We start from the raw sequence: 24,246 nt of genomic DNA, 5'->3' as shown, positions 1-24,246 counted from the left end.
GTACTGTCTCGAGGCAAAGGAAACCTACTAAGAGTGAACAACATGCGCTTTGCTCTACAGTGCTACACGGATAGAGATGACTCTCACCTGTAAGCATGGCTACAAAGAAGGAACACAGCAGTCTGGTCTCCATGGGGATGCTTTACTTCACACAGCTGGAGGAATCCTGTATCCTGAAACATATTCAAAATAATTTATTTCGATGAGAATTCAGTCAAATATATGGTGCCTGAAAAGGTTTTGGTCCAACTGTCCATTCACTGACGGTATAGGTCATCCGCTCACAGATGCAAACCTCCTTGTGTGCGGTGCCTCACTTGCCCATAGCAGTATATCAGCTGATAATTCCAGCAGGAGAGGCATGATGAGGAGAAATATGTTAATTTATACTCCATTTTAGTCTTTCCAATTTTTCTGCAATCTGCTGAACACATAGGAAGACAAAAGTGCCTCATATGATTGTTTTGTGCAGGAAGGTACCCCTGCCTGCACAAAAATTATCCTACCTCCAACGGAGCAACCCTTGAACCATGGTGCAAGGATTCTGAAGTTGGCCCTAGGCTGCCAAAACGGCACCCACGCAGACAGAAAGGACAGGAATGTGCCATATTGTTAAAGATTGCAGGGATTTGTTAGCATGAGCTGAAAGCCATTTTGTATTTTGGCAGCCATTTCAGGTAGCCATGCGCTCGCCATGTGCTGTTTCCCTCTTCAGAGCCTTGCACATGCTCAGAAGGGCCTAGCTAGTAGAATGCACCTGCTGCTCTTATAGAACTGTCAGGCTATTTTTGCTGCTGTATTGAGAAGTAACTCTCCTCCCACTTTGTTGAGCAAGCAGATCTTGTATGTCCATATTAGTAATTTTGCATGCTTACATGTGCCAGGACCTCCCCTTGGTCTTATGCTGACTATGTAACCCTAAGCTTATATAAGGCCTCTGTTTTCTGTACTCCTTAGACTGCCTCATTCAGTTGCTAAGGTTTCTGTGTGACATAGTCTCCCTCATTTGAGGTTATTAAAGATGTTACTTTTATATTACAGCTTCTGTGCCAATTTCTTCTTTGTTGGTTTAAAAGGACCAAGTATCAGTGGGACCCCTGAGAAGGTTTCTATTTTCTAGTAATGGTGCTCCAACGTGGACCTCATCAAAGAAGTGGCTATCTAAGGGAGTGATCTTGTCAGGAGACAGAAATCTACTGAGGAGGATAGGACAGGATTCTACTAAGGAGATACTCTGTGCACAGAGATTCTAGGGATTCTCTGTCTCTGCAGCCCAGTGCATTTCTGATCTTCCTGATTTTGATTCTCCACATGATGTTTATCACTCCTGACTGGGAATCTTTTTTTTGCGTGAGTATTCTAAAAACGGCCATTAGGTCATTCCCAACTTGGCAAAAAAATCTTTCTTTGCCAAAAACGGAATTGTTTTCTCTTTTGAAAGGGCTCAGTACTTGAGTGACCACAACGTGTCATAAATCTAAACATTCTTTCTTTGAATATGTGCAAAACCTGTATAAATAATGTCTAACTTTTTTTAGGACTTTGTGATAGTGCAATTTGTATTTATTCAGTTATTTGCACTATCGCATGTTAAGAGCAAAACACCACCGAGTTTGGCGCTGGCAATTCCCAGCATTCTTTTTGATCTTATTGCACTAGCAACCAATAATGCCTGAGAGTGAGTGATGGTATAACCAACCTAGTTGCACTTGCTATGTTATTAATTTTTCTTTTTTAGGTAAGCGCAGGTCATGAATGAGCAGATCAATGATATCATCTTCTTAACAGCTGCTGTGCCTGCCTGCCCTCTGATACTGAAAACTGTAGTCACACAGTCTGTGTCTGTCTAGTGCCCTTCCATTTCTGGTGTTTTACAGAAGTTTTAAGATGATCTTAGAGTTTCTCATTGTTCAAATGGGGGTAATTGCTGATATTTAAATATTTTCCTTGTCTTCATTGCTTGATTTTGCTCGCAATAAAGTGTCACTCATAGCCCTCGTAATGTCACAGCGTCACACATAGCAATCCGAAACTTTGGCAGCTATGGGCTGAGTCCAAGTCCAAGAGAAGATTCATAAATCTTCGCAGTACAGTGCTGTTGACTCTGACAGACAGTGCTGCCACTTGCCGACTGCAGGACACACACTGATTTATTTGGGCAGGCTCAGCCTCAGCGGGCTGGATTTTGGTTCTGATGGGGGTAGGCGCTGTGCGCGTTACTGTGCTTCTCGCGCTCTATTTAATTACCCTGTAACTGTGAGTTCTCTGTCATTCAGGCCCGGGGAGACAGATTGTTTAGTTCTACCCCAGTCGTGTAGCAGGAGCACACAACCGTGATCTCTATCCCTCCAGAATCTATTTAGGTAAGCACCCGCACTGCACCCAATCTCAGTCCACTTTAAATTATTATTCCAGAACCTCGAGGCACGCCAATATCATCCTAAACATTTTCCTAACCACCAAGCTACCCATATTCTACATTTGGCATCCAGATTCAGAAGTGAAAGCTAAGGATGCATTTCTGTTGTGCCTTTTGGAGCAAATACAGCGAGGCCAGACACAGCAGGTTTTATCTCGAGTCTACATTCTCACACTGCCCGAGGATCCCGTCCCTTATCCAGCTGTTTTGTGCTGGAGCCACTTCAGGCCTGGCCAAATGCTGCAAGACTACATCTTGAAGAAAGACGTTCATTTAAATCACCAAGGGAGATTTATAATGTAAAATCATTTTTAAATACCATCCAGAAAGTTCTGTTACCTTGGTTTAATCTTTGTTCCAAAATAGTCTAGAAACATCTTTAACCTTCCAGAAAGGTCTAGAACCTTTCTACAGTTTTTCATCCAAAATGAAAGAGCATCCTGTTTCAGCTCTACATATAGCTTTAGAACTGCTTCTCCTTGCGCCGCAGTCAAGTCCAAGTGCTGTGCTGGACAGTTTCCTCGTCTTGTTCCATAGTTCCAGAGCTCCGGTGCTGTGTTGGAAATGGTATTGTCCAGTTCACTGATTACTTTAGTCCACCCCGAACTACGTTCTTGCCAGTGGTGACTGAATTTAGATTACTAAGGTAGGAATTCAAATCGGGTATTACATGTGGCTTTCAGTGGAGCCAGCTGAGGATGTGGGTGGAGCCAGTGAAGGAAGTTCTGTCTGGAACCGGCGTCGGGCTGTGCCTGTCATACTAATTAATTTTCTGGACACTCAGCCCCTGAATCTCCCGAGTGCGGCAGAACAGAGCAGGGTGCTTTGCAGTGAACTCTCTTCTAATGAATGATAGATAGGGCGAGCGCCCTGCGCCCTCGGGAGGGCCGTGCCTGACTCTCTCATCGCCGTGGAGCGGTGGCGGCCCTGGCATTGGCCCATCACAGCTCGTGCAATGAGTGGTTGCTTACCTGACTCCCGCAGAGGCCCCTGGCTCGCCTGATGCCCGGAAAGATCCCTAGCGGCCCCTGCACATGTGGGCTCCTTACCCGATGCCTGGATAGATCCCTAGCGGCCCCTGCACATGTGTGCTCCTTACCTGATGCCCGGATAGATCCCTAGCGGCCCCTGCACATGTGTGCTCCTTGCCTGATGCCCGGAAAGATCCCTAGCGGCCCCTGCACATGTGGGCTCCTTACCCGATGCCTGGATAGATCCCTAGCGGCCCCTGCACATGTGTGCTCCTTACCCGATGCCCGGATAGATCCCTAGCGGCCCCTGCACATGTGTGCTCCTTACCCGATGCCCGGATAGATCCCTAGCGGCCCCTGCACATGTGTGCTCCTTACCCGATGCCCGGATAGATCCCTAGCGGCCCCTGCACATGTGTGCTCCTTACCCGATGCCCGGATAGATCCCTAGCGGCCCCTGCACATGTGTGCTCCTTACCCGATGCCCGGATAGATCCCTAGCGGCCCCTGCACATGTGTGCTCCTTACCCGATGCCCGGATAGATCCCTAGCGGCCCCTGCACATGTGTGCTCCTTACCTGATGCCCGGATAGATCCCTAGCGCCCCCTGCACATGTGTGCTCCTTACCTGATGCCCGGATAGATCCCTAGCGCCCCCTGCACATGAGTGGCTGCTCACCTGATGCCTGGAGAGGGCTCTGCGCGGCGCGTGCCTCTTCCTGCTCTGCCCCGGACGCTGTGCACTGACCTGGGGATATGAGGAGCCTGGAATTCAAATGAGGAGGAAGCAGGGAGAGGGTGTGCCATCATCACACACGGAGGATGAGGCAGAGCGGGGGAGGGGTGCAGGGAAGGCGTGGACTCCCCCCGAAAAAATACAGTTCTTGATTGCTTACTACACAAACACAGGGAACACGTCCCTGCTACCTCAGCCGATCCCGCACTTGTCATGCCTTCGCGGCTCTGGCTTCACTTGTTCACAGCGCCTGGGGTCAGGGCCTCAGTGAGCGTCTGTCTGTTCACATCCATCTGAAAACAATGAAGTTGCCCTACTTCCTTCTCTTTGATCCCTCTCTAGGCGGGCTGCCCCCTTTTCCCTCTTCTCCGTACACTCTTTTTCCGCATCTCCTCTCTTCCTTCTCACTTCCCTCTGATTTCCCTTGTATTTCCTTCCTATTCTGTCATGTGTCCTCCCCTATCTCACTGTGCCTCTGTGCTCACTCCCTCGCAGCTCCCTGCTCTCTTCCCCTCTCCCTTCGCCAGCGCAGTCTCACCCTGACCTTCCTTCGGGGCCTCCTCCTCACTGTACTTTTCTCCACTTGATACACACTCTCTCTCATCCTCCCACGAACAATGACATCACTCGCATCCCTCAGTCCTCCATTTCTTCATCCCTCCTTCCAACTGCCTGCACCCTGTCTCTTTACTTCTCCCCGCCCGGTCTTTCCTCATTTGATCAGCTCTCCTTCTTCCTAACAGTGCTCGTGCCTTTCTTAAGATCCTTCAGACCTCTTCAGACCCTTCAGCTGTTCAATAATATCCCCTCAGACCCCCTCACACTCTATCCTTCCTTTCCCCGCCTTATCTCCTTTTGCTCTCTCTTCCACACACCATTCAACTCGTCGACCTCCTCCCACTCTTGCACGTTTCTCATCTGCTCTTCACCTCACTGCATCATTTCCCCGACCCCCCAGCCCTCCTTCTCTGGCAGCCTCTCACCCCCCCCCCCCCAGCTCCCTTCATGTCAGGGTTGTCCGTGCACTCCCTGCGCAGTCTGAGACGGCGCGTGCAGGTGGAGCCCACGGTACTCTTTATAGAGACCCCACCTCTTCATCTCCCTCCACAAACCTAGAGCGAGAGCAAGACAGAGAACAATACAAAGGGCAGAAGAGAAACAAGGGAAACAGCGACAGAGGGAGAAAGCGGGGACGAAGAAGAACCAGCAGGAGTGAGATAAAGAGAGGGGGGCTGAGGGGGGATGAAGGAGGCGCGGGTGGAATCCAGACACACCAGGCCTGGCACTGGGCACCCAGACCTTTGACGGCATCGAGCAGCGCGGGGGCACTGGTTTCAGGATCACGGAAATGCCGCTCAAAGCCCCTCCAAGGGCAGCATCGGCAGCTTCCGGTGCACAGCGCTGCTTGCTCATAGGATTGAAAGTGTGTCGTGTGCGGGTTTCCTACTATCCGAGCCGACCTCTCCAATCCCTCTCACTGAAGCAGCTCTTTTCTGGTTTTCCAGCCAGCTGTATGATGGTGCAATGCACGCCACGACAAGGCATGCCTGAACCCCGCAGTCTCAACCACGACTGCATCTGTACCACGCACGCCTTAACGATGCCATTTCGTGGTACAGACATGATTGGTAAGGGGACGTGTGTGGTATAGTCACATCAGGGCCACATGAACCCCCGCCCCACATGCCCAAACCCGCAAATAACACAAAGACACAAGTATTAGGTTTGGGTAAAAATTGCTGCAGGTTTATTACATACAACATATGTAATGACGGTGGGTTAGCTTACGGGCGATCCTAGGGCAGGCTGCATTCTCGCCACCTGCCCGCCTGTTGAGCCAAACAACACAGTGGCGAACCACCCAACTGTTGTACAATTACCATAATTATAATGACACGCCCATTGCGGGGCGTGACTAGGCAAACCCCCGGTTGCGCAGGCCCACAACCGCCCGAAGGACTACTGGGGCGCCGACACGGATTCCTGCACCTCCCATGAGGTTACAGGTTAGGCTCTGAGGTTATGCTCTGGCACCCCTATGTGCCCGCTGACGTCCAGCGTTTGCACCTCTCTTCTTCCGGATCGCCCAGTAACTCCGCCTGCAACGTTGTTATACCTGTACTGTCTCGAGCCGAAGGAAACCTACTAAGAGTGAACAACATACGCTTCGCTCTACACGTATAGTGATGACTCTCACCTGTAAGCATGGCTACAAAGAAGGAACACAGCAGTCTGGTCTCCATGGGGATGCTTTACTTCACACAGCTGGAGAAATCCTTTATCCTGAAACACATTCAAAATAATTTATTTCGATGAGAGTTCAGTCAAACATGTGGTGCCTGAAAAGGTTGTGTGAGGTTTTGGACCAACTGTCCATTCACTACCAGTATAGGTCATCTACTCACAGATGCAAACCTCCTTGTGTGCGGTGCCTCACTCGCCCATAACAGTATATCAGCTGATAATTCAAGCAGGAGAGGCATGATGAGGAGAAATATGTTAATTGATACTCAATTTTCCTCTTTCCAATTGTTCTGCAATCTGCAGCACACATAGGAAGACAAAAGTGCCTCATATGATTGTTCTGTACAGGAAGGTGCCCCTTCCTGCACAAAAATGATCCTGAATCCAACGCAGGCACCCTTGAACCATGGTGCAAGTATTCAGAAGTTGGCCCGAGGCTGCCAAAAAGGCGCCTGCGCAGGCAGAAACGACAGCAATGTGCTGTATTGCTTAAATACAGTGCATTCCTGACCTTTCACTTTGGCATAGGTCAGCGCAGCAACGTACAGAAGCGTGGAGGACGTACTGAAGTTACAGTGCACTCGCTGTTTCACCTGTGGAAGTAGGGGTTAACTGGATATGAGGTGTTTCTCATATTGTGCAAAGGAAGGATTTCCCCTCACACAAACCAACAATACACCACTCTCCACACCCGCACAAGCCCCAGGCCCACTCTCCCACGCTGCTGCAACACTCTCCTTCCTTCCTGTTTTTCTGAGTGCTTTCTCCTGCTTCTGCCTCAGTTTTCAGCTTTCTCCTTCCTCTCACTTGTTTTTCTGAGTTTTTTTCCTGCCTTTTCCCTCGTTTTTCACTGCTTTCCCGTGAAGCAGTTTGCAACTGCAGCGCCTCGAGATGCTCGCAGGTGATTCGCTGCGTTTTATGAATCCTGATTGATAGATTGACACAGCTCAATCACTCGTTCACTATCTCCCTCACTGTCTAAGCTCACTCATTCACTCATTGATCCCTATAGAAAACTGTAGGGACAATATCAGTATTCTCAGGATGGGTTCTTATCAGTTTCAGCTGTACACTGCAGAGGGAGAATGCACATAGATTAAATGAGTTTGCTTATCTTGAGCCGCACATCACAAAGTTAAGCCAATTGTGTAAGAAGCATCAATTTATATCAGAAAGCAACTAAGGCTAGGGTGCTCATAAGGTATATGACACCTACCCACCAAAGTGTCAATAAGTACCAGGATTCAGATGAACCCAGGTCATACATATGTTCGCAAAACACCTGGGGACACCAGTATCATTATTTCCAAAATCAGTTATATGACTAATTTGCAAAGCAATCAGTAATGTCTCAGCGCCCTATAAGTTTTTTGATCCAGAGGTTTTTCAAAGAGAGAAAGTAAATAGTCCAGACAGATCTTCTTGGGTTGAGGTCTGTTTTTAATTTCCACAATTTCACAAGAAGAAAACAGCAGCTGGCGCGCGTTTCGCCCTCAGGGCTTTCTCAAGGCTCATTAATTGTTTCTCCAACCGTCTATGATTATGAAGATTCCCTTAGATTTGTCGCTCTTACTTAGATGGAAAGTATCCCGGATATTTGAGAAGAATTTTATGCAAATTATTGTTGCAGGTTTGCACTCTTATTTTTCAATCATCAATATGATTGTTGTGGCCCCATATAAGAATAATTGTCCTCTTTCGAGTTTCACATTTAATCCTAGGGTCCAATTCCATCCATTAAGTAGTTTTAGGTTCCATTTAGATCTTGATAAATGCAAAAGTGCGCTTTTCAAATCTTTAGAGCACAGAGCGTGGTGCCCACTCGTACTTCTTGATCGTAAACCTGCAACAATAATTTGCATAAAATTCTTCTCAAATATCCGGGATACTTTCCATCCAAGTAAGAGCGACAAATCTAAGGGAATCTTCATAATCATAGACGGTTGGAGAAACAATTAATCAGCCTTGAGAAAGCCCTGAGGGCGAAACGCGCGTCGGCTGCAGTTTTCTTCTTGTGAAATTGTGGAAATTAAAAACAGACCTCAACCCAAGAAGATCTGTCTGGACTATTTACTTTCTCTCTTTGAAAAACCTCTGGATCAAAAAAACGTATAGGGCGCTGAGACATTACTGATTGCTTTGCAAAATAGTCATATAACTGATTTTGGAAATAATGATACTGGTGTGCTCAGGTGTTTTGCGTACAACTGCAGGGGGAGAATGCGGGCAGCTCCCAAAACCCCTGCAAACCTCAGTGTGATTTTTAGGTCACAAAGTCATGTTAACCCATTCGCCACGCGACAAATTCCGCCGTTGTGCAAGGGGGGGGCGGGGCTTGGCGGGGGCCTTCAGGGGGGTACAGTGGGCGCACCCAAGGGATGGGAGGTGCAGTGGGGGCCTCCTGGGAATTTGAGGTGCAGTGGGGGCCTCCAGGGGTGGGAGGTGCAGTGGGGGCCTCCAAGGGGTGGGGGGTGCAGTGGGGGCCTCCAGGGGGTGGGAGGTGCAGTGGGGGCCTCCAGGGGGTGGGAGGTGCAGTGGGGGCCTCCAGGGGGTGGGAGGTGCAGTGGGGGCCTCCAAGGGGTGGGGGGTGCATTGGGGCCTCCAGGGGATGGGAGGTGCAGTGGGGGGTGCAGTGGGGGCCTCTAGGGGGGTGGGAGGTGCAGTGGGGCCTCCCGGAAGGGTTGGAAGAGCAAAAAAGATGGAACGTTGTTGATATCCATAAACAAAATCTCCCTGCACTTACCGCACCTGATTGTGCGCACAATGGAGCCCCAAAACACCCTCGCACTGAAGGATGAGGAATGGGGAATCGCATCCACTAAGCTTAATGTCTGTGGTTATGGAAGAGGAATCGGCTCGATGGAAAGATGTCCTTGCCGGGCACATTACCATAACCTGGAAGCACCGCAGCGCTCGCCCGGGAGAGGAGCAGCGAGGGGTGAAGGGTGGCTGGGGGTGTGGGGGGATGGGGTGAAGGATGGCTGGGGTGGCTGCTGTGGCTGGGGGTGGCTGGAGTGGCTGGGGTGGCTGGGGTGGCTGGAGTGGCTAGGGTGGCTGGGGTGGCTGCTGTGGCTGGGGTGGCTAGGATAGCTGGGGTGGCTGGAGTGGCTGGGGTGGCTGCTGTGGCTGGGGTGGCTAGGATGGCTGGGTGGCTGGAGTGGCTGGGGTGGCTGGGGTGGCTGCTGTGGCTGGGGTGGCTAGGATGGCTGGGTGGCTGGAGTGGCTGGGGTGGCTGGGGTGGCTGCTGTGGCTGGGCTGGCTGGGGTGGCTGGTGTGGCTGGTGCGGCTGGGGTGGCTGGAGTGGCTGCTGTGGCTGGGGTGGCTGGAGTGGCTGGGGTGGCTGGGGTGGCTGCTGTGGCTGGAGTGGCTGGGGTGGCTGGGGTGGCTGCTGTGGCTGGGGTGGCTAGGATGGCTGGGGTGGCTGGAGTGGCTGGGGTGGCTGCTGTGGCTGGGCTGGCTGGGGTGGCTGGTGTGGCTGGTGCGGCTGGAGTGGCTGGAGTGGCTGCTGTGGCTGGGGTGGCTGGAGTGGCTAGGCTGGCTGGGGTGGCTGGAGTGGCTGGGGTGGCTGGAGTGGCTGGGGTGGCTGCTGTGGCTGGGGTGGCTAGGATGGCTGGGGGTCGCCATCTGGAATACTTTAATTTTCGCCTCTAGCATTGCGCGGGACTTATCGGATTCTGCGGGGTTTCTCGGTAATTATGAAGTTACAGCTCTTTACATGTTTGCATCACATTGTGCACAATTTGAAGATTTTTCAAAAACAAGCCCGTTCCTGGGGTGGATCTGAAGTTGCTGAGCCGCTGCTGCGCCTGTTGAGGCGCCTCGATGACCCCTTCGCAGCGCAGTGACAGGCGCCTTCAGCTGCTGTGAGTCGGTCTTACACTGGGACTGGCGAGGCCACATTTTTACCCTCACAACCTTAACCGGCGTAAACATTACAAATTAGTAAAAGCGCCGTATTAAACCGCATGTTTGCTTTTCACGTCGCGTATTTGTTTTTTCCTGTCCCATCATTTAGTTAATTTAGTCAACCCTACTATACTATTTTGTGCTCCCCTGCCCCATGATTCTACTCTCCCTCCTTATAAGAAAGTTACGTCTAGAAACAGCTTCAGGTTGTGCCTGACATTAATGTTCTTGAGAATCAGCCCTGAATCTCCCGAGTGCGGCCGAACAGAGCAGGGTGCTTTGCAGTGAAATCTCTTCTAATGAATGATAGGGCGAGCGCCGGGCGCCCCCGGGAGGGCCGTGCCTGCCTCTCTCATGGCCGCGGAGCGCGGGCGACCCTGGCATTGGCCCATCACAGAGGACCCTGGTGCCCCCTGCACATGTGTGCTCCTCGCTTGACTCCCGGAGAGGCTTCTCACCAGAAAGCACCGGCACGAATTAAGCACTGGCTGGACATGGCTGGGCTTTGCGCAGCGGTTCCTGCACATGTGTGCTCCTTACCTGATGCCTGGAGAGGGCTCTGTGCAGCACCTGCGCCTTACTGCAAAGCCCCGGACCCTGTGCACAGACCTGGGGATATGAGGAGCCTGGAATTCAAATGAGGAGGAAGCAGGGAGAGGGTGTGCCTTCATCACACACGGAGGATGAGGCAGTGCAGGGGAGGGGTGCAAGGAAGGCGTGGACTTCCCCCGAAAAAATACAGCTCTTGATTGCTTATTACACAAACACAGGGAACACGTCCCTGCTACCTCGGCCTATCCCGCACTTGTCATGCCTTCGCGGCTCTGGCTTCACTTATTCCCAGCGCCTGGGGTCAGGGCCTCAGTGAGCGTCTGTCTGTTCACATCCATCTGATAACAATGAAGTTGCCCTACTTCCTTCTCTTTGATCCCTCTCTAGGCGGGCTGCCCCCTTTTCCCTCTTCTCCGTACACTCTTTTTCCGCATCTCCTCTCTTCCTTCTCACTTCCCTCTGATTTCCCTTGTATTTCCTTCCTATTCTGTCATGTGTCCTCCCCTATCTCACTGTGCCTCTGTGCTCACTCCCTCGAAGGTCCCTGCTCTCTTCACCTCTCCCTTCGGCAGCGCAGTCTCACCCTGACCTTCCTTCGGGGCCTCCTCCTCACTCTACTTTGCTCCACTTCATATAATCCCTCTCTCATCCTGCCACTAATAATGACATCACTCACATGCCTCAGTCCTCCATTTCTTCATCCCTCCTTCCAACTGCCTGCACCCTGGGTCTCTTCACTTCTCCCCGCCCGGTCTTTCCTCATTTGATCAGCTCTCCTTCTTCCTAACAGTGCTCGTGCCTTTCTTAAGATCCTTCAGACCTCTTCAGACCCTCCAGCTGTTCAATAATATCCCCTCAGACCCCCTCACACTCTATCCTTCCTTTCCCCGCCTTATCTCCTTTTGATGTCCCTTCCACACACCATTCAACTCGTCGACCTCCTCCACTCTTGCACGTTTCTTATCTGCTCTTCACCTCACTGCATCATTTCCCCTTAATAATCCCATCTATCCAGATTGCCCCCCCCCAGCCCTCCTTCTCTGGCGGACTCTCACCCCCCCCCCCCCCCCCCCCAGCTCCCTTCATGTCAGGGTTGTTCATGCACTCCCTGCGCAGTCTGAGACGGCGCGTGCAGGTGGAGCCCACGGCACTCTTCATAGAGACCCCCCCTCTTCATCTCCCTCCACAAACCTAGAGCGAGAGCAAGACTGAGAACAATACAAAAGGCAGAGGAGAAAAAAGGGAAACAGCGACAGAGGGAGAAAGCGGGGACGAAGAAGAACCAGCAGGAGTGAGATAAAGAGAGGGGGGCTGAGGGGGGATGAAGGAGGCGCGCGGTGGAATCCAGACACCAGGCCTGGCACTGGGCGCCCAGACCTTTGACGGCATCGAGCAGCGCGGGGGCACTGGTTTCAGGATCACGGAAATGCCGCTCAAAGCTCCTCCGAGGGCAGCATCGGCAGCTTCCGGTGCACAGCGCTGCTTGCTCATAGGATTGAAAGGGTGTCGTGTGCGGTTTCCTACTATCCGAGCCTTTCCCCTTAGCCAGAGCACTCCAAACCCTCCCACTAAAGCAGCTCTTTTCTGGTTTTCGAGCCAGCTGTTTGATGGTGCAATGCACGCCACGACAAAGCATGCCTGGACCCCGCAGTCTCAACCACGACGGCATCTGTACCACGCACGCCTTTACGATGCCATTTCGTGGTAAAGACATGATTGGTAAGGGGACATGTGTGGTAAAGATCACACCCCTGCCCCCAGCCCTGAAAGTGGTCCCTTTTCTCTCACACCGTCCTGAGCCCTAAAAGTTTACACCATGCCCTAAAAACGACCCCAACCTCAGCCCCCCGCCCTGAGCCATAAACTCCGACCCCTACCACTGTAACCTACCCTGACCCAGCCCCACGCCACCCTTAGGCCTGAAACTGTCCCCACTCTCTTAAAACCACCCCGACTCCAGCCCCCGACCCCAAGCCCTAAAAAAATTAATCACCCACCCTGAAAACGACCCTGAGCCCTAAAACCCAGCCTCTCGCCCTATAAACAACCAGACTCTTCTGAGCGCTAAAAACTACTCCACCTCACAAAACTATGCCCATCAAAACCCGGCCACAGCCCCACTTACCTGACCGTGCTCTCTCCTGATCTTTGCTCCACCTGCCCGCCCGTTCCAGCATTGAGACCGCACACTGCCTTAACCACGCACATGCATGGATGGTAAAGGCATCTGCGCGGTTAAGGCCAGCGTGGTTATGCGTGGCTCAGCCTGCGTTGTGAGGCCGGTTCCCTTTCTAACACAAGTACACTGATCTATTATCACAGGTATTTTGATGCACATTGATTTACTTGCCACAGATTCCTGCTCTTGATTTGTGTAATTGTAGCTTTCAATAAAGCACTGGAGCTGCGGTCCGCAGTGGGTTCGGCCCTTCTCTTTGTAGACCCGTTCATACCTCAATCACACAGAATCAAAGACTTTGAAGGTCTTAAGCAATGACGTCTCTTGTCTATATCATGCACAGCACCCAGAAGGCTCTCAGTAATCTGCAGAGGAATGAATTGCTTAATTGTACACCACAGGAAACACAATTGAAGACGGAATTTGTCTATTCAATTCTATTTTAAAAAAATCTGTCAAAAACGAGGAGCAATTTCCTTTTTTTATATTTTATACATTGCTACCCTTAATTGCCCCTTGGACTGGTATGATTGTTTGAAATCAAGCTGTGCATCTGAGACATATCTAATAATAATAATAATAATAATAAACTTTATTCGGATTTTTTTAAAGATCCATAAAAGCAGTACATAGTAAAAAATCTGCTGTACAATGTATTTACAAGTAACATTAAATTTAAAAAAGAGATTGGGTAGTTTGTACAGTACTGTTATTTTAAAGATTTTTTCTGTGTCTGTATATACATTTCAAAAAGTTAAGAACGTGGTAGCATGTGGCTTCAGTGTCCAAAAGCTGCAAACTCAGCATGGCTGCTCGACATTGTCTAAGACCCCAAGTTTTTAAAAGAGTCAATAACCAAACTTTACGATGTTCCTGATAAAATTTACAGAACAAGACGGTATGAAGGGTAGTTTGTGTTGATTTTCCATCACAAGGACAAGGAAGTGGATTTGAGTCCCAGACGTTTGGGGTTGGAAAAGCTACCAGTTTGTGAAATATGTTTAGTCTGAATCTTATCAGGAGGTATCGGTCGAAGGTGCCAATGTTGAGAGTTAAGTAGGGCTGAATTAAAAAGGTGGATTGGACCGTTATTGCATGCTGAACGGACTGTTTCCCTGCTTCTGATTGTAATCTCAGATTTCCCAGGTGGTCCAAGGCTCGTGTTTTTAAGTTGTTTTTTGTGAGTTCTCCAATTTTTTTGGGATTTAGGTAGTATTTTTCTATTCCGAGGTCAATGAGGAAGTTCCGGATATATGCTAGCCATTTGATTTTTAGAGCGTAGTCCAGGGACATTGCATCTGCCAATATTGTTTTTGTAAGGTCGTTTTTTTCTGAAGCCCAGATGCGACGCCATAAAAGAAGCGGTTGTATTTTCGCGAGGTCTTCGATATATGGGACGCCCAATTCTGTGTGGCAGGCGTAGGTCGAAGCTCGCTTGGGAGCTGATAAGAGAAATCTAAAAAAGTTATTTTCTGCGATTTGCAGAGAAGTAACGTCCGTATGGCCCCATAATCCTGCTCCGTATAGAGCTGTAGATTGGCATTTGGCTTTGTATATAGTCATCAGTTCCATGGGCGGACGTTTTCCTAGTTTTTGTGTGAACGTCACCAGTGCAGCTAGTGCTCTTTTAAAGCAGTGTTTCCTGGCTTCTACTGCTGTTTTCCAAGAGAGTTTGTTATCTATCGTGACTCCCAGATAGCAGTATTCATTTGTGGAGTCTATTTTTTGGGTGTCAAGATAGATGGTTTTTTGGTGTTTTCTCCCAACCCCAGCCTTCATTACGAAAGTCTTTTTCACGTTTATGTGAAGGTCTAGGGTTCTCATGAACTGAGAGTATCTGTTGAGGGATTTTTGGAGTTCACAGGGGGTTCGTGCCAGGAGGACGGCGTCGTCCGCATAGAGCAGAGCGGGGATCGGGCGATGTTTAGCCTGCGGGAGATCTCGGGCACCCTTCAAAAGCTCTACCTCTAAGTTGTTAGTATAGAGGGAGAAGAGGAAGGGTGCCAGGACGCATCCTTGTCTGACCCCACGCTCCACTCTAAATGACGCTGTCAGTTCCCCCTTTGTGCCAAAACGGACTCTTGCGGATGGATTAGAATAGAGTTCCCTTAAAAAGTTCAGGAGTGATGGATCTACCCCCATTTGTGCTAAAAGGGACCATAATTTTGTATGGGAGACGCAGTCGAAAGCCGCGGACAAGTCCACGTAGGTCATATAGAGTTTTTCTTTTTTGGCTTGCACGTATTTTCCAAAAATGACCGAGAGGTTTAGGGCTTGTTCCACGGTTCCTAGTCCTTCTCTAAATCCGAATTGTAGGTCAGATAGTATACCTCTCTCTTCCTCCCAATCCTGAAGTTTTTCTAGGATCACTCTGCCTGCCATCTTCCCCAGTGAGTCCAGCAGAGAAATTGGGCGGTAGCAAGCAGGGTCCAGGCGGTTACCTTTCTTGAATATTGGCACCATAATGGACCTTGTCCATGACTCCAAAATTCCTTTTTTTGCCGTTGCGGTGCACACCCTTGTTATAATCGGTGCCCAAAGTTCTGTTTTGTATTTAAAAAAGTCCGCCGGGACTCCATCTGGGCCTGGAGCTTTTCCTTTTTTGGTTGAGTTCAGTGCCAAAAGGATCTCGGAGATTTCGAAGTTTATGTCTATAGGGTATGGTAGAAATGTTTCTTTCTCCTCTTCCGTCTCTTGATCAGAGGATGATTTTTGAAAGATTCTGGTGAAATGTGATACCCATTCTGCAGCGTCTATTGCAGCTTCGATTTTTGGGCGCGTGTCATCGACCAAGAAGGGAGTTCTTATAATTCTCCAAAAGGCTTGGTTTTTTTTTTTCTTGTGCGCTGGTATGGAGTTCGTTCCAAAGTGCTTGCTTAAGTTCCTCTTTTCTCTTTTTCCTGATTTTGTGATATTCGCTTCTGAGGGTGGCTATAGAGCGAGGGTCCCTTTCGTCTTTGTTTAGGGCTAGCTTCAGCTTTGTGTGAGCCTTGGTGCACTCTTGGTTGAACCAGCCTTTAAGTCGAGGTAGTCCTGTTTTTTGTTTTGCTGTAAGTAAAACCTTTAATTTATCCATAATTTGGGCAAAGTTGTTGAGAAGCTCCTCGTCTTCTGTTGATATGTCCAAACAAATTTTAATTTGGGGATAGACTGATTTTATCAGCTCTTTAGTAAGTTCCTCTGGGTTTATCTTCCCCCACTTTATTGAGTACCCATTTAGTTTATCCATACTTATGTTTTCCTGAGTCAGTGCGTTAGCTATTGTCATTGGGGGACATTGTTGGTGGTTTATTATCACTTCCAATTTTAGTATTGCATGATCGCTTTGGGGATTCGGTTTGACTTCAAAGTTTTTTACTCTTGGTTGTAAGGATGCTGATATTATTATGAAATCAACCGTGGTGCTGTGACCTCCTCCTAAGTAAGTCGGTGCTAGCGAATTAGCTCCGTGGTCCAAGGTGTTTACTACTTGGAGATCCAGGTCTGATAGAAGGTCGTTCATTAGTCTGCCCATGTTGTTATGCGAGAAGTGGGTAAGGGAAAGACCTTCCTCTGTCACCATGCCAGAACATTTTTGTTTTGGTTGGGTACAGGCGTGGAGGTTAAAATCGCCTGCCCATATTATTGTTGCCGGACCTCTTTCTCCTTGTTTCGTTCTGAGGGTGGTTAGTTTTTCATGGAGGTGGGTCAGGACTCCCTGAAACTCTGGTTCATCCAGGTTATTATAAAAGTTAATAATGACTATTGTCTCTTTTTTCAGTAGGAAAAGACCAAGGATCTGCAAATTAGTGTCCAGTTCAATGACCTTTATTTTGATATTTTGAATGGTATTGGCTACATAGATGCATAATCCTCCCTTTGGTCTACCCAACTGTCCCGACTTTGCAAGGGAGGAGTATGTCTTGTACCCCTGTAGGTGGTGTTCTTGTTGTGACCACGTCTCCTGTATGCATATTATTTGATGGTTATGCGTGTGGTAGATAATTGTCCCGTCCTCCACTTTTGTCCTTAATCCTGCGATATTCCAGGAGATCAGGCTTAGGGTTGTTGGATTATCCCTAGAGATTTTGACTATTTTTGGTTCATTAGGAATCTCTGGGTCTGAAGGGACTGGTGGAGAATCCGGGGGTCCCGGTAGGTCGGTGCTATTTAGGGAGTATTCTTCTAGCTGTGGTAGTCAGTCAACGCACTGTAGGGCACTATACTTATTTGCTAGGGGAAGACCATTCCAGCCATCCCAACGTGGGGGATCACTGTAATTTCTCCACTGTTCTTGTCCTCTCCATTCCTCCCTTTCTCTGCCTCGATGATTAGGGCCTAATGGGTTGAAAGGGGGGGCCGTCCTTGCCACGGCTGCTGCCATTGATGAATAATGTGTTGCGTGGGTTGAGGGGGTTGCTGCCACTGTTGAGAAGTGTAATGTAAGTATTGAGGAAGTTGAGCAGGTGGTTGAGAAGTGTAATGTTGAGGTTGAGGAAGTTGAGGGGGTGGTTGCCACTGGAAAGTTGTTTGTTGTGGTGCTTGTGGGAATCGTGGAGTATGTGGGGGCTGCTGGCATTGGTACGTAATGTATTCTGAGGGGTTTATGAGCCCTCTATTTACTGGAAAAGTGGGACAGGGAAAATTTTGCCGTGAGGATGTTGGTAGGAAATAAGACAAGGGAAGAGGATTTATTTGGGTGGCAGGTCCACTGCTAGGTGTGTTACAGATATAGTTTGCTGCCCCTATCTCCCTAAATTTGATGGTAATAACGTCACCCGCTATGGTCTTCGTGTTTCTGCCCACCCATTCTCCTCTACGTACAGAGAAGATCTCACCCCTGATATGAACAGGTAAGGGTTCGTGCAGTTGGAGCCACTGGGCGCATTTATTCCTCAACTCTGTGAAAGTTTCTCTTACACCCTCCTTCAGTGGTGGTACAGCTGTTAACACCACCACGAAGGGAGAAGCTTCCGGCGGCAAATTAATTATTTTGGGGCGAGACTGCTTTGTCTTAGGTTCTTGCGATTTCTCTAAGAGAGGAGTCACTGCTGGAATAATGATGTTTCCATTAGTGCCTTTTGGTTGTCGGTTGTTTGTTTTGGTTGGACCCCGTGGTACTGCTTGTGTTGCGGGGGCGGGATCTACCGCAATAGGGGTGACTGGGGGAGCATCTGATTTACTCCCTTTTTGGGTTGAAAGCTGTATCGCTGACGCCTTACTAGCTGGTAAAGTATTAGGCTTGATCGATGTGCCTGTTGCGTGTTTGGTACAGGATGTTTTTTTAGGAAGTATTTCTTTTACCCCATGCGTTTGAACGGGGCCATTACCGCTTATCTTACTACCACATTTCGAATTGATTAGTGACGTGAGTCTATCCAGCTTCGATATTAGAGGTTTAATTTGTGCCGCTATTGTGGCTTCGAGGTCTGATTTAAGGTCTATTACCATGTTTTCCACCCAGCAGGGTATACCTGCCGCGGAGTTAGGGGTGGGCGTAATCAAGTTGTGATTCTTGATTTTTGCTTTAGGTTTTTCCTTGGTGTTTGGCATAGCCTTGGTAAAAGTGGAGGTGTCTTTCCTTGTTTTTATCAGTAATAAGGTCATTTCTGTATCGGGTAGAATGGATTGACTAGTTACGCTCTGCTCTGGTTTGTCAGTTGGTGATTGGCAGGCTTCTAAGTCTGGGGTTGCCTCGAGGTCAACATATGAGAGATCGGAGTCTGATTGGGTCACGGATAAGTCTACAGAATTTGGAACAGTCAACGTGGGAACAGTAGTTAGGGGTAATGGTAAAGAGCAATTGTTCACGGCCTGGTGAACGGGGGAGCTTGCAGTGGCAAGAGAACCCAGCGAAGAGCGTTTAGCCTGCATAAGGTCCAGGGAAACTCTTTTCTCCAACAGGATAATGCTCTTGTCGATGGTTTCGTTGACCCGGGATATGAAGAGATCTATGGGACCGGTCACTTGTGCCACGGCCGTAGCTTTTTTAGTGTTACTTCTAGTTTTGGGACGCATAGTGATCGTCTACGATGTAAGTCAGGAACCGCGAGGGCCTCACGAAAAATAATTGGTAAATCCTAAGTCTGGCCACTCTATGTTAAAATGTAGGATAAGTATCACTGGGACGCCTACTTTGCATATGATGGAACAGAATAAATGCAGGGGGACTGGACCGGGGCCGTCCTCTGCCGTCCTCGAACGGCCTCAAACGGCCCTGTCTTTGCCCAGTCTTCGCCCGGGCTGCGTCCCGCGCTGCGGGAGTATGATGAGGTTAAGTAGAAGTTGTAGAAATTGTCATAGGGCGGGGGGCGGGCCAGCAGGGAGAGCGGACCGGAAGCTCTCCGTCGGTCTTGCAGGGACTTCTGGGAAATGAAGTCCCCGCACGCTCGCAGCCCCGCTGGTTCCTCGCGCCCCTTACCGCCTTGCCGCCTGGACGATGGAATGCCTCTCAAAGTTCCTGTCTCCACCAGCGTCCACCTACGAAGCGGCACCCGCGGAGCGGGTGCGGCGAGAAGTGGGCTGGGAGACCGGTGTGCTGCTGGGCTGAAGGGCTGATGACGCGGTGAGCCACGAACCTCCGTGTAGATTAGGTAAAAGACCCGCAGAGTGGACAAGCGGGAACGCTATTATCAGCCTTGGTGGGCGGGGGGCGGGCCAGCAGGGAGAGCGGACCGGAAGCTCTCCGTCGGTCTTGCAGGGACTTCTGGGAAATGAAGTCCCCGCACGCTCGCAGCCCCGCTGGTTCCTCGCGCCCCTTACCGCCTTGCCGCCTGGACGATGGAATGCCTCTCAAAGTTCCTGTCTCCACCAGCGTCCACCTACGAAGCGGCACCCGCGGAGCGGGTGCGGCGAGAAGTGGGCTGGGAGACCGGTGTGCTGCTGGGCTGAAGGGCTGATGACGCGGTGAGCCACGAACCTCCGTGTAGATTAGGTAAAAGACCCGCAGAGTAGACAAGCGGGAACGCTATTATCAGCCTTGGTGGGCGGGGGGCGGGCCAGCAGGGAGAGTGGACCGGAAGCTCTCCGTCGGTCTTGCAGGGACTTCTGGGAAATGAAGTCCCCGCACGCTCGCAGCCCCGCTGGTTCCTCGCGCCCCTTACCGCCTTGCCGCCTGGATGATGGAATGCCTCTCAAAGTTCCTGTCTCCACCAGCGTCCACCTACGAAGCGGCACCCGCGGAGCGGGTGCGGCGAGAAGTGGGCTGGGAGACCGGTGTGCTGCTGGGCTGAAGGGCTGATGATGCAGTGAGCCACGAACCTCCGTGTAGATTAGGTAAAAGACCCGCAGAGTGGACAAGCGGGAACGCTATTATCAGCCTTGGTGGGCGGGGGGCGGGCCAGCAGGGAGAGCGGACCGGAAGCTCTCCGTCGGTCTTGCAGGGACTTCTGGGAAATGAAGTCCCTGCACGCTCGCAGCCCCGCTGGTTCCTCGCGCCCCTTACCGCCTTGCCGCCTGGACGATGGAATGCCTCTCAAAGTTCCTGTCTCCACCAGCGTCCACCTACGAAGCGGCATCCGCGGAGCGGGTGCGGCGAGAAGTGGGCTGGGAGACCGGTGTGCTGCTGGGCTGGAGGGCTGATGACGCGGTGAGCCACGAACCTCCGTGTAGATTAGGTAAAAGACCCGCAGAGTGGACAAGCGGGAACGCTATTATCAGCCTTGGTGGGCGGGGGGCGGGCCAGCAGGGAGAGCGGACCGGAAGCTCTCCGTCGGTCTTGCAGGGACTTCTGGGAAATGAAGTCCCCGCACGCTCGCAGCCCCGCTGGTTCCTCGCGCCCCTTACCGCCTTGCCACCTGGACGATGGAATGCCTCTCAAAGTTCCTGTCTCCACCAGCGTCCACCTACGAAGCGGCACCCGCGGAGCGGGTGCGGCGAGAAGTGGGCTGGGAGACCGGTGTGCTGCTGGGCTGAAGGGCTGATGACGCGGTGAGCCATGAACCTCCGTGTAGATTAGGTAAAAGACATATCTGTTAATTGTTGTGAGCCAACCATAGTTGCTGGCTGAGGCTTTCTCATAATGCTTGGTCTTCTATTTGGTCTTCATTTTGAATCTGTGGTCAGATCAGGATGGGTTTGTCTGGTGCAGAGCAGAGCCCAGTGCCTAAATCCAATTAACCCGCTATTTCTCTTAAATAGTACTCGATTTGCTGGCAGTTTAGTCTGGGAAGTTTGAGCAAGGCCTGCCTCTTTCTGAGCTGTGCTAGATCAATTCACTTTATGCACTGCAGGCGCATGAATCAGGCACTCGGCTCTGTACTACACCATGGTACCGCCCTTGGGCTAAATATAGCTGAATTGTACCCCAGATGATGCATTTTAAACTATGCTGTATGACACCAGGTATTGACAAATGAAAATGTGTACCCTCAGATAGTTAGCATATTCTAACTGATTAGTAAATAGTTTAGAAAATACTAGTTTATACTACCTCTTGAACTTTGTGGTTGCATCCAGAGTGTGATGGATGGAGAAGATCTGTGGTACATCTGCAACAGGGCGTCCTGCTGTCCAAAGTAAGATCAGTTCCAGAATATGTATCATGAGGGCTGGAATAGCATGTATAAATTATTTTATGCAGATTCCTATATATCCATATATAGAGAAGATTGAGCTTCTCAATCATATTCTTAAGGCACAGTCGTGTTTGCTTCATGCATCGGAAAAGATTCGGGTTGAAGGTATCTAGTTTTACCTTAAATGTAATTGAAGTCACTATTGATAATAATGGAGCAGGAACAGTGATGGGATTGTGAGATTGGAGCAGCATTAGCCTTGTCAAAGATGGGAATTTATAGGGACAGAAGATTGAATTAATTATCTCCTTACACAGTGGTGACTTGGGCTAGTGCCCATCTCACTTCTGGTAAACAGTCTAAATATTGAGTTTTTTATTTCGACCTACAAAAATGTTGAGTTGGAAATAACGTATGGACACAATATCGAAATCAAGAATATAGACGACCAGAATATTGACCTGAAGGTAAGAAATATCATTTTTTTAATATCAAAGTTAGTAATATCGGTAGGAAAAACATTGATGTTACTAGTATCGATATTTATATTAGTGTTATCTATTTTATTATGGTATTTTATATGTTTGTATTTACATTTTTGGTTTTATACAATTGTTAGAAGATAGTAATTTTTTTTTAAAGTAAATTATGCGTTTAGTACCATGGGGGGTTGTGGGTTTATAGGGGAATATGGTCGAAAGTAATTTAATTATATTAAATTAATTAACAATTTTAGGAATTGGTAATTATTTTGAAGTACATTTTGCATTTTAGTTGTGTAGCGGGTCGTGGGTTATTAGGGAATAGGGTGGGAAGAAATTTAATTGCAATTAAGTAATTATTTATTTTTATTTATTGGTATTGATAATAGTTTTTATGTTAAATAATTATTAATTGGCAAATAATTTTTATTAATGGGTAATACATTTTTACCAATTGGTAATTAGTTTTTATTAACTGATTAATTGGTAATTATATTAAGTGTAATAATTTATTATTGAAGTGTGTTGTGAGTTTATAGGGCAATAGGTGGGAAGTAATTTAATTGTAATTAAGTAATTATTTATTTTATTGGGGGCGGAGCTTGCTTGATACCAAGATGGACGCTTGAGTCTCGAGCTCCGTTAAGCCGACACAATTATCCTGCATGATCCTTGGCCCTAGCGACGCTGGGGACACTAAAACCCTGCTGGGAAGGATGGATTTGCCGCGGACGATATTTGTGGCAAGACGGTGGAGCTGAGCGAGGTGCGACCCGACGAGTGAACAGGCCGTGAAGCCCCGGCCTCGAGTTGAGGATCCTGGTGCCAGCGTCGCCCTACGTGCGGAGGTGCGCTCGCCCGTCAGGTCGGTGGATCTGAGTCACGAGAGGCGGTGCGAGATTGCAATCCTACACGCACTGTGGGACGGTAAGCGGCACTGAGGGAAGCGCTGGATCAGGCGGCACCACAGCGGCGGACTGTGAGGCGGGGAAATGAGATCGGCCCCTGCTGCGGGTAGAGCGGGGATGCGGCACGACTGTGAGGGGATAACGGACGATCCTGACTACTTGGAGGTCGGAGCTCTCACTGGTGGTGTGGTGGGACTTACGGCGATTTTCAGCTGGCCTGACTAGGTTTGCGGGGGCGGAGGCCTCATTGCAGGACAGCGCTAGAGAGTCTTGGGATGGTGCACAGGCCGGGTCTGCGCTGCGGTGCACGTAAAGAGCGCTCTACACACAACGCTGCAGTGTGGGGTGGGGCCGAGAGCGGTGCAGCGGTGCAGGGGGCCCGAAGTGGAGCGCAGGTGGTGTATTGAAGGAGCATGCATCCTGGGGCCGCGGAGAGGAGTACTGACGATGTGGCACAGTTAGGAGAGACGCCTTGTTCTAGTTCTGGACACTGGTCTACTAGTGGAGGCTTTGGGGACACGGTACATACCTCATGGGAGCTGCCTAAATGGATAGGTGTGATCCATAGTACATGTGCTTTTGACACCAGAGCAGCGGCACAAATAAGAGGGAACTGCGTATCGCTGGGCGGAGTGCCGTGCACTCCATAACCAACGGGCACCACATAGGTCCCCCCGGACAGCAAGATGGGGAAACTGGAGCGCAGCCAGCCCAAGCTATCCATTTCTCAAAAGTGCTCAATCACAGGACAGAGCCTCAGGAGGCAGCAGCAGGCCCTCTTCCCCTTCGGAACAAGACCAAGACATCAGAAGTATACTGAAATCCATGGAGAAGGGGCGGCAGGAAGGTATTTCCTCGTTCGGGGTGAAAATGGATGCATTAACTTACCGAATGGATAGAATGGGGGAGAGACTTGATGAACATGCAGAGAGATTAGACATGTCGGAGAGTAGGATTACAGAAGTTGAGGAGGCGCAAACAACTATCGACTCAGAACATAAGCAACTGGGTAGGGTGCTGCAGCTGCTCCAGGATAAGACAGAGGATTTGGAGGTGCGCTCCCTGCACAGTAACATGCGCATCCTTGGCCTTCCTGAAATGACTCTGACGGACAAACTGGACCCCTTTATTGAACGCATGTTGACGACGATGCTGGGTGCGGAGATCCTTTCTACCACATTTATCGTTGAGCAGGCGCATCAGTCTTTGGCACCGGGTCCGAAGCCAGGAGCACCACCTCGTCCAATTATTGCAAAGTTCCTCAATTATAGAGACAGGGATTCGGCACTTCGGGTCGCCAGAGAAAATCAGACTTTAACGTACGAAGGTTCCACTATTTCATTGTACCCTGATT

The 24,246-nt window shown here is 49.7% G+C and overlaps 1 protein-coding gene across 2 annotated transcripts in view; it reads right to left on the bottom strand.

Annotated features, from left to right (window-relative positions):
• Positions 1-10,908, bottom strand: part of LOC147725937 (uncharacterized) — a 124,008-nt gene extending 113,100 nt beyond the window's left edge. Inside the window, exons 1-2 of one of the 2 annotated variants that reach the window (XM_086962837.1) lie at positions 10,817-10,908; positions 6,324-6,409 (exon numbers count right to left, since the gene is read on the bottom strand). In XM_086962837.1, coding sequence (XP_086818963.1) covers positions 6,324-6,369 — 46 coding nt within the window. In that variant the 5' untranslated portion in view covers positions 6,370-6,409; positions 10,817-10,908. Of the gene's footprint in view, positions 1-87; positions 174-4,069; positions 4,122-6,323; positions 6,410-10,816 lie in introns of those variants that run through there. The other variant, XM_086962836.1, reaches the window with a different exon arrangement.
• Positions 10,909-24,246: the final 13,338 nt, after the last annotated feature.

This window comes from Lissotriton vulgaris, chromosome 3_1 (genome assembly GCF_964263255.1).
Source record: "Lissotriton vulgaris chromosome 3_1, aLisVul1.2, whole genome shotgun sequence".
Classification (NCBI taxonomy): domain Eukaryota; kingdom Metazoa; phylum Chordata; class Amphibia; order Caudata; family Salamandridae; genus Lissotriton; species Lissotriton vulgaris.
The sequence above is the reverse complement of the archived record's forward strand: the minus strand, read 5'-3'. Positions and strand labels throughout refer to the sequence as shown.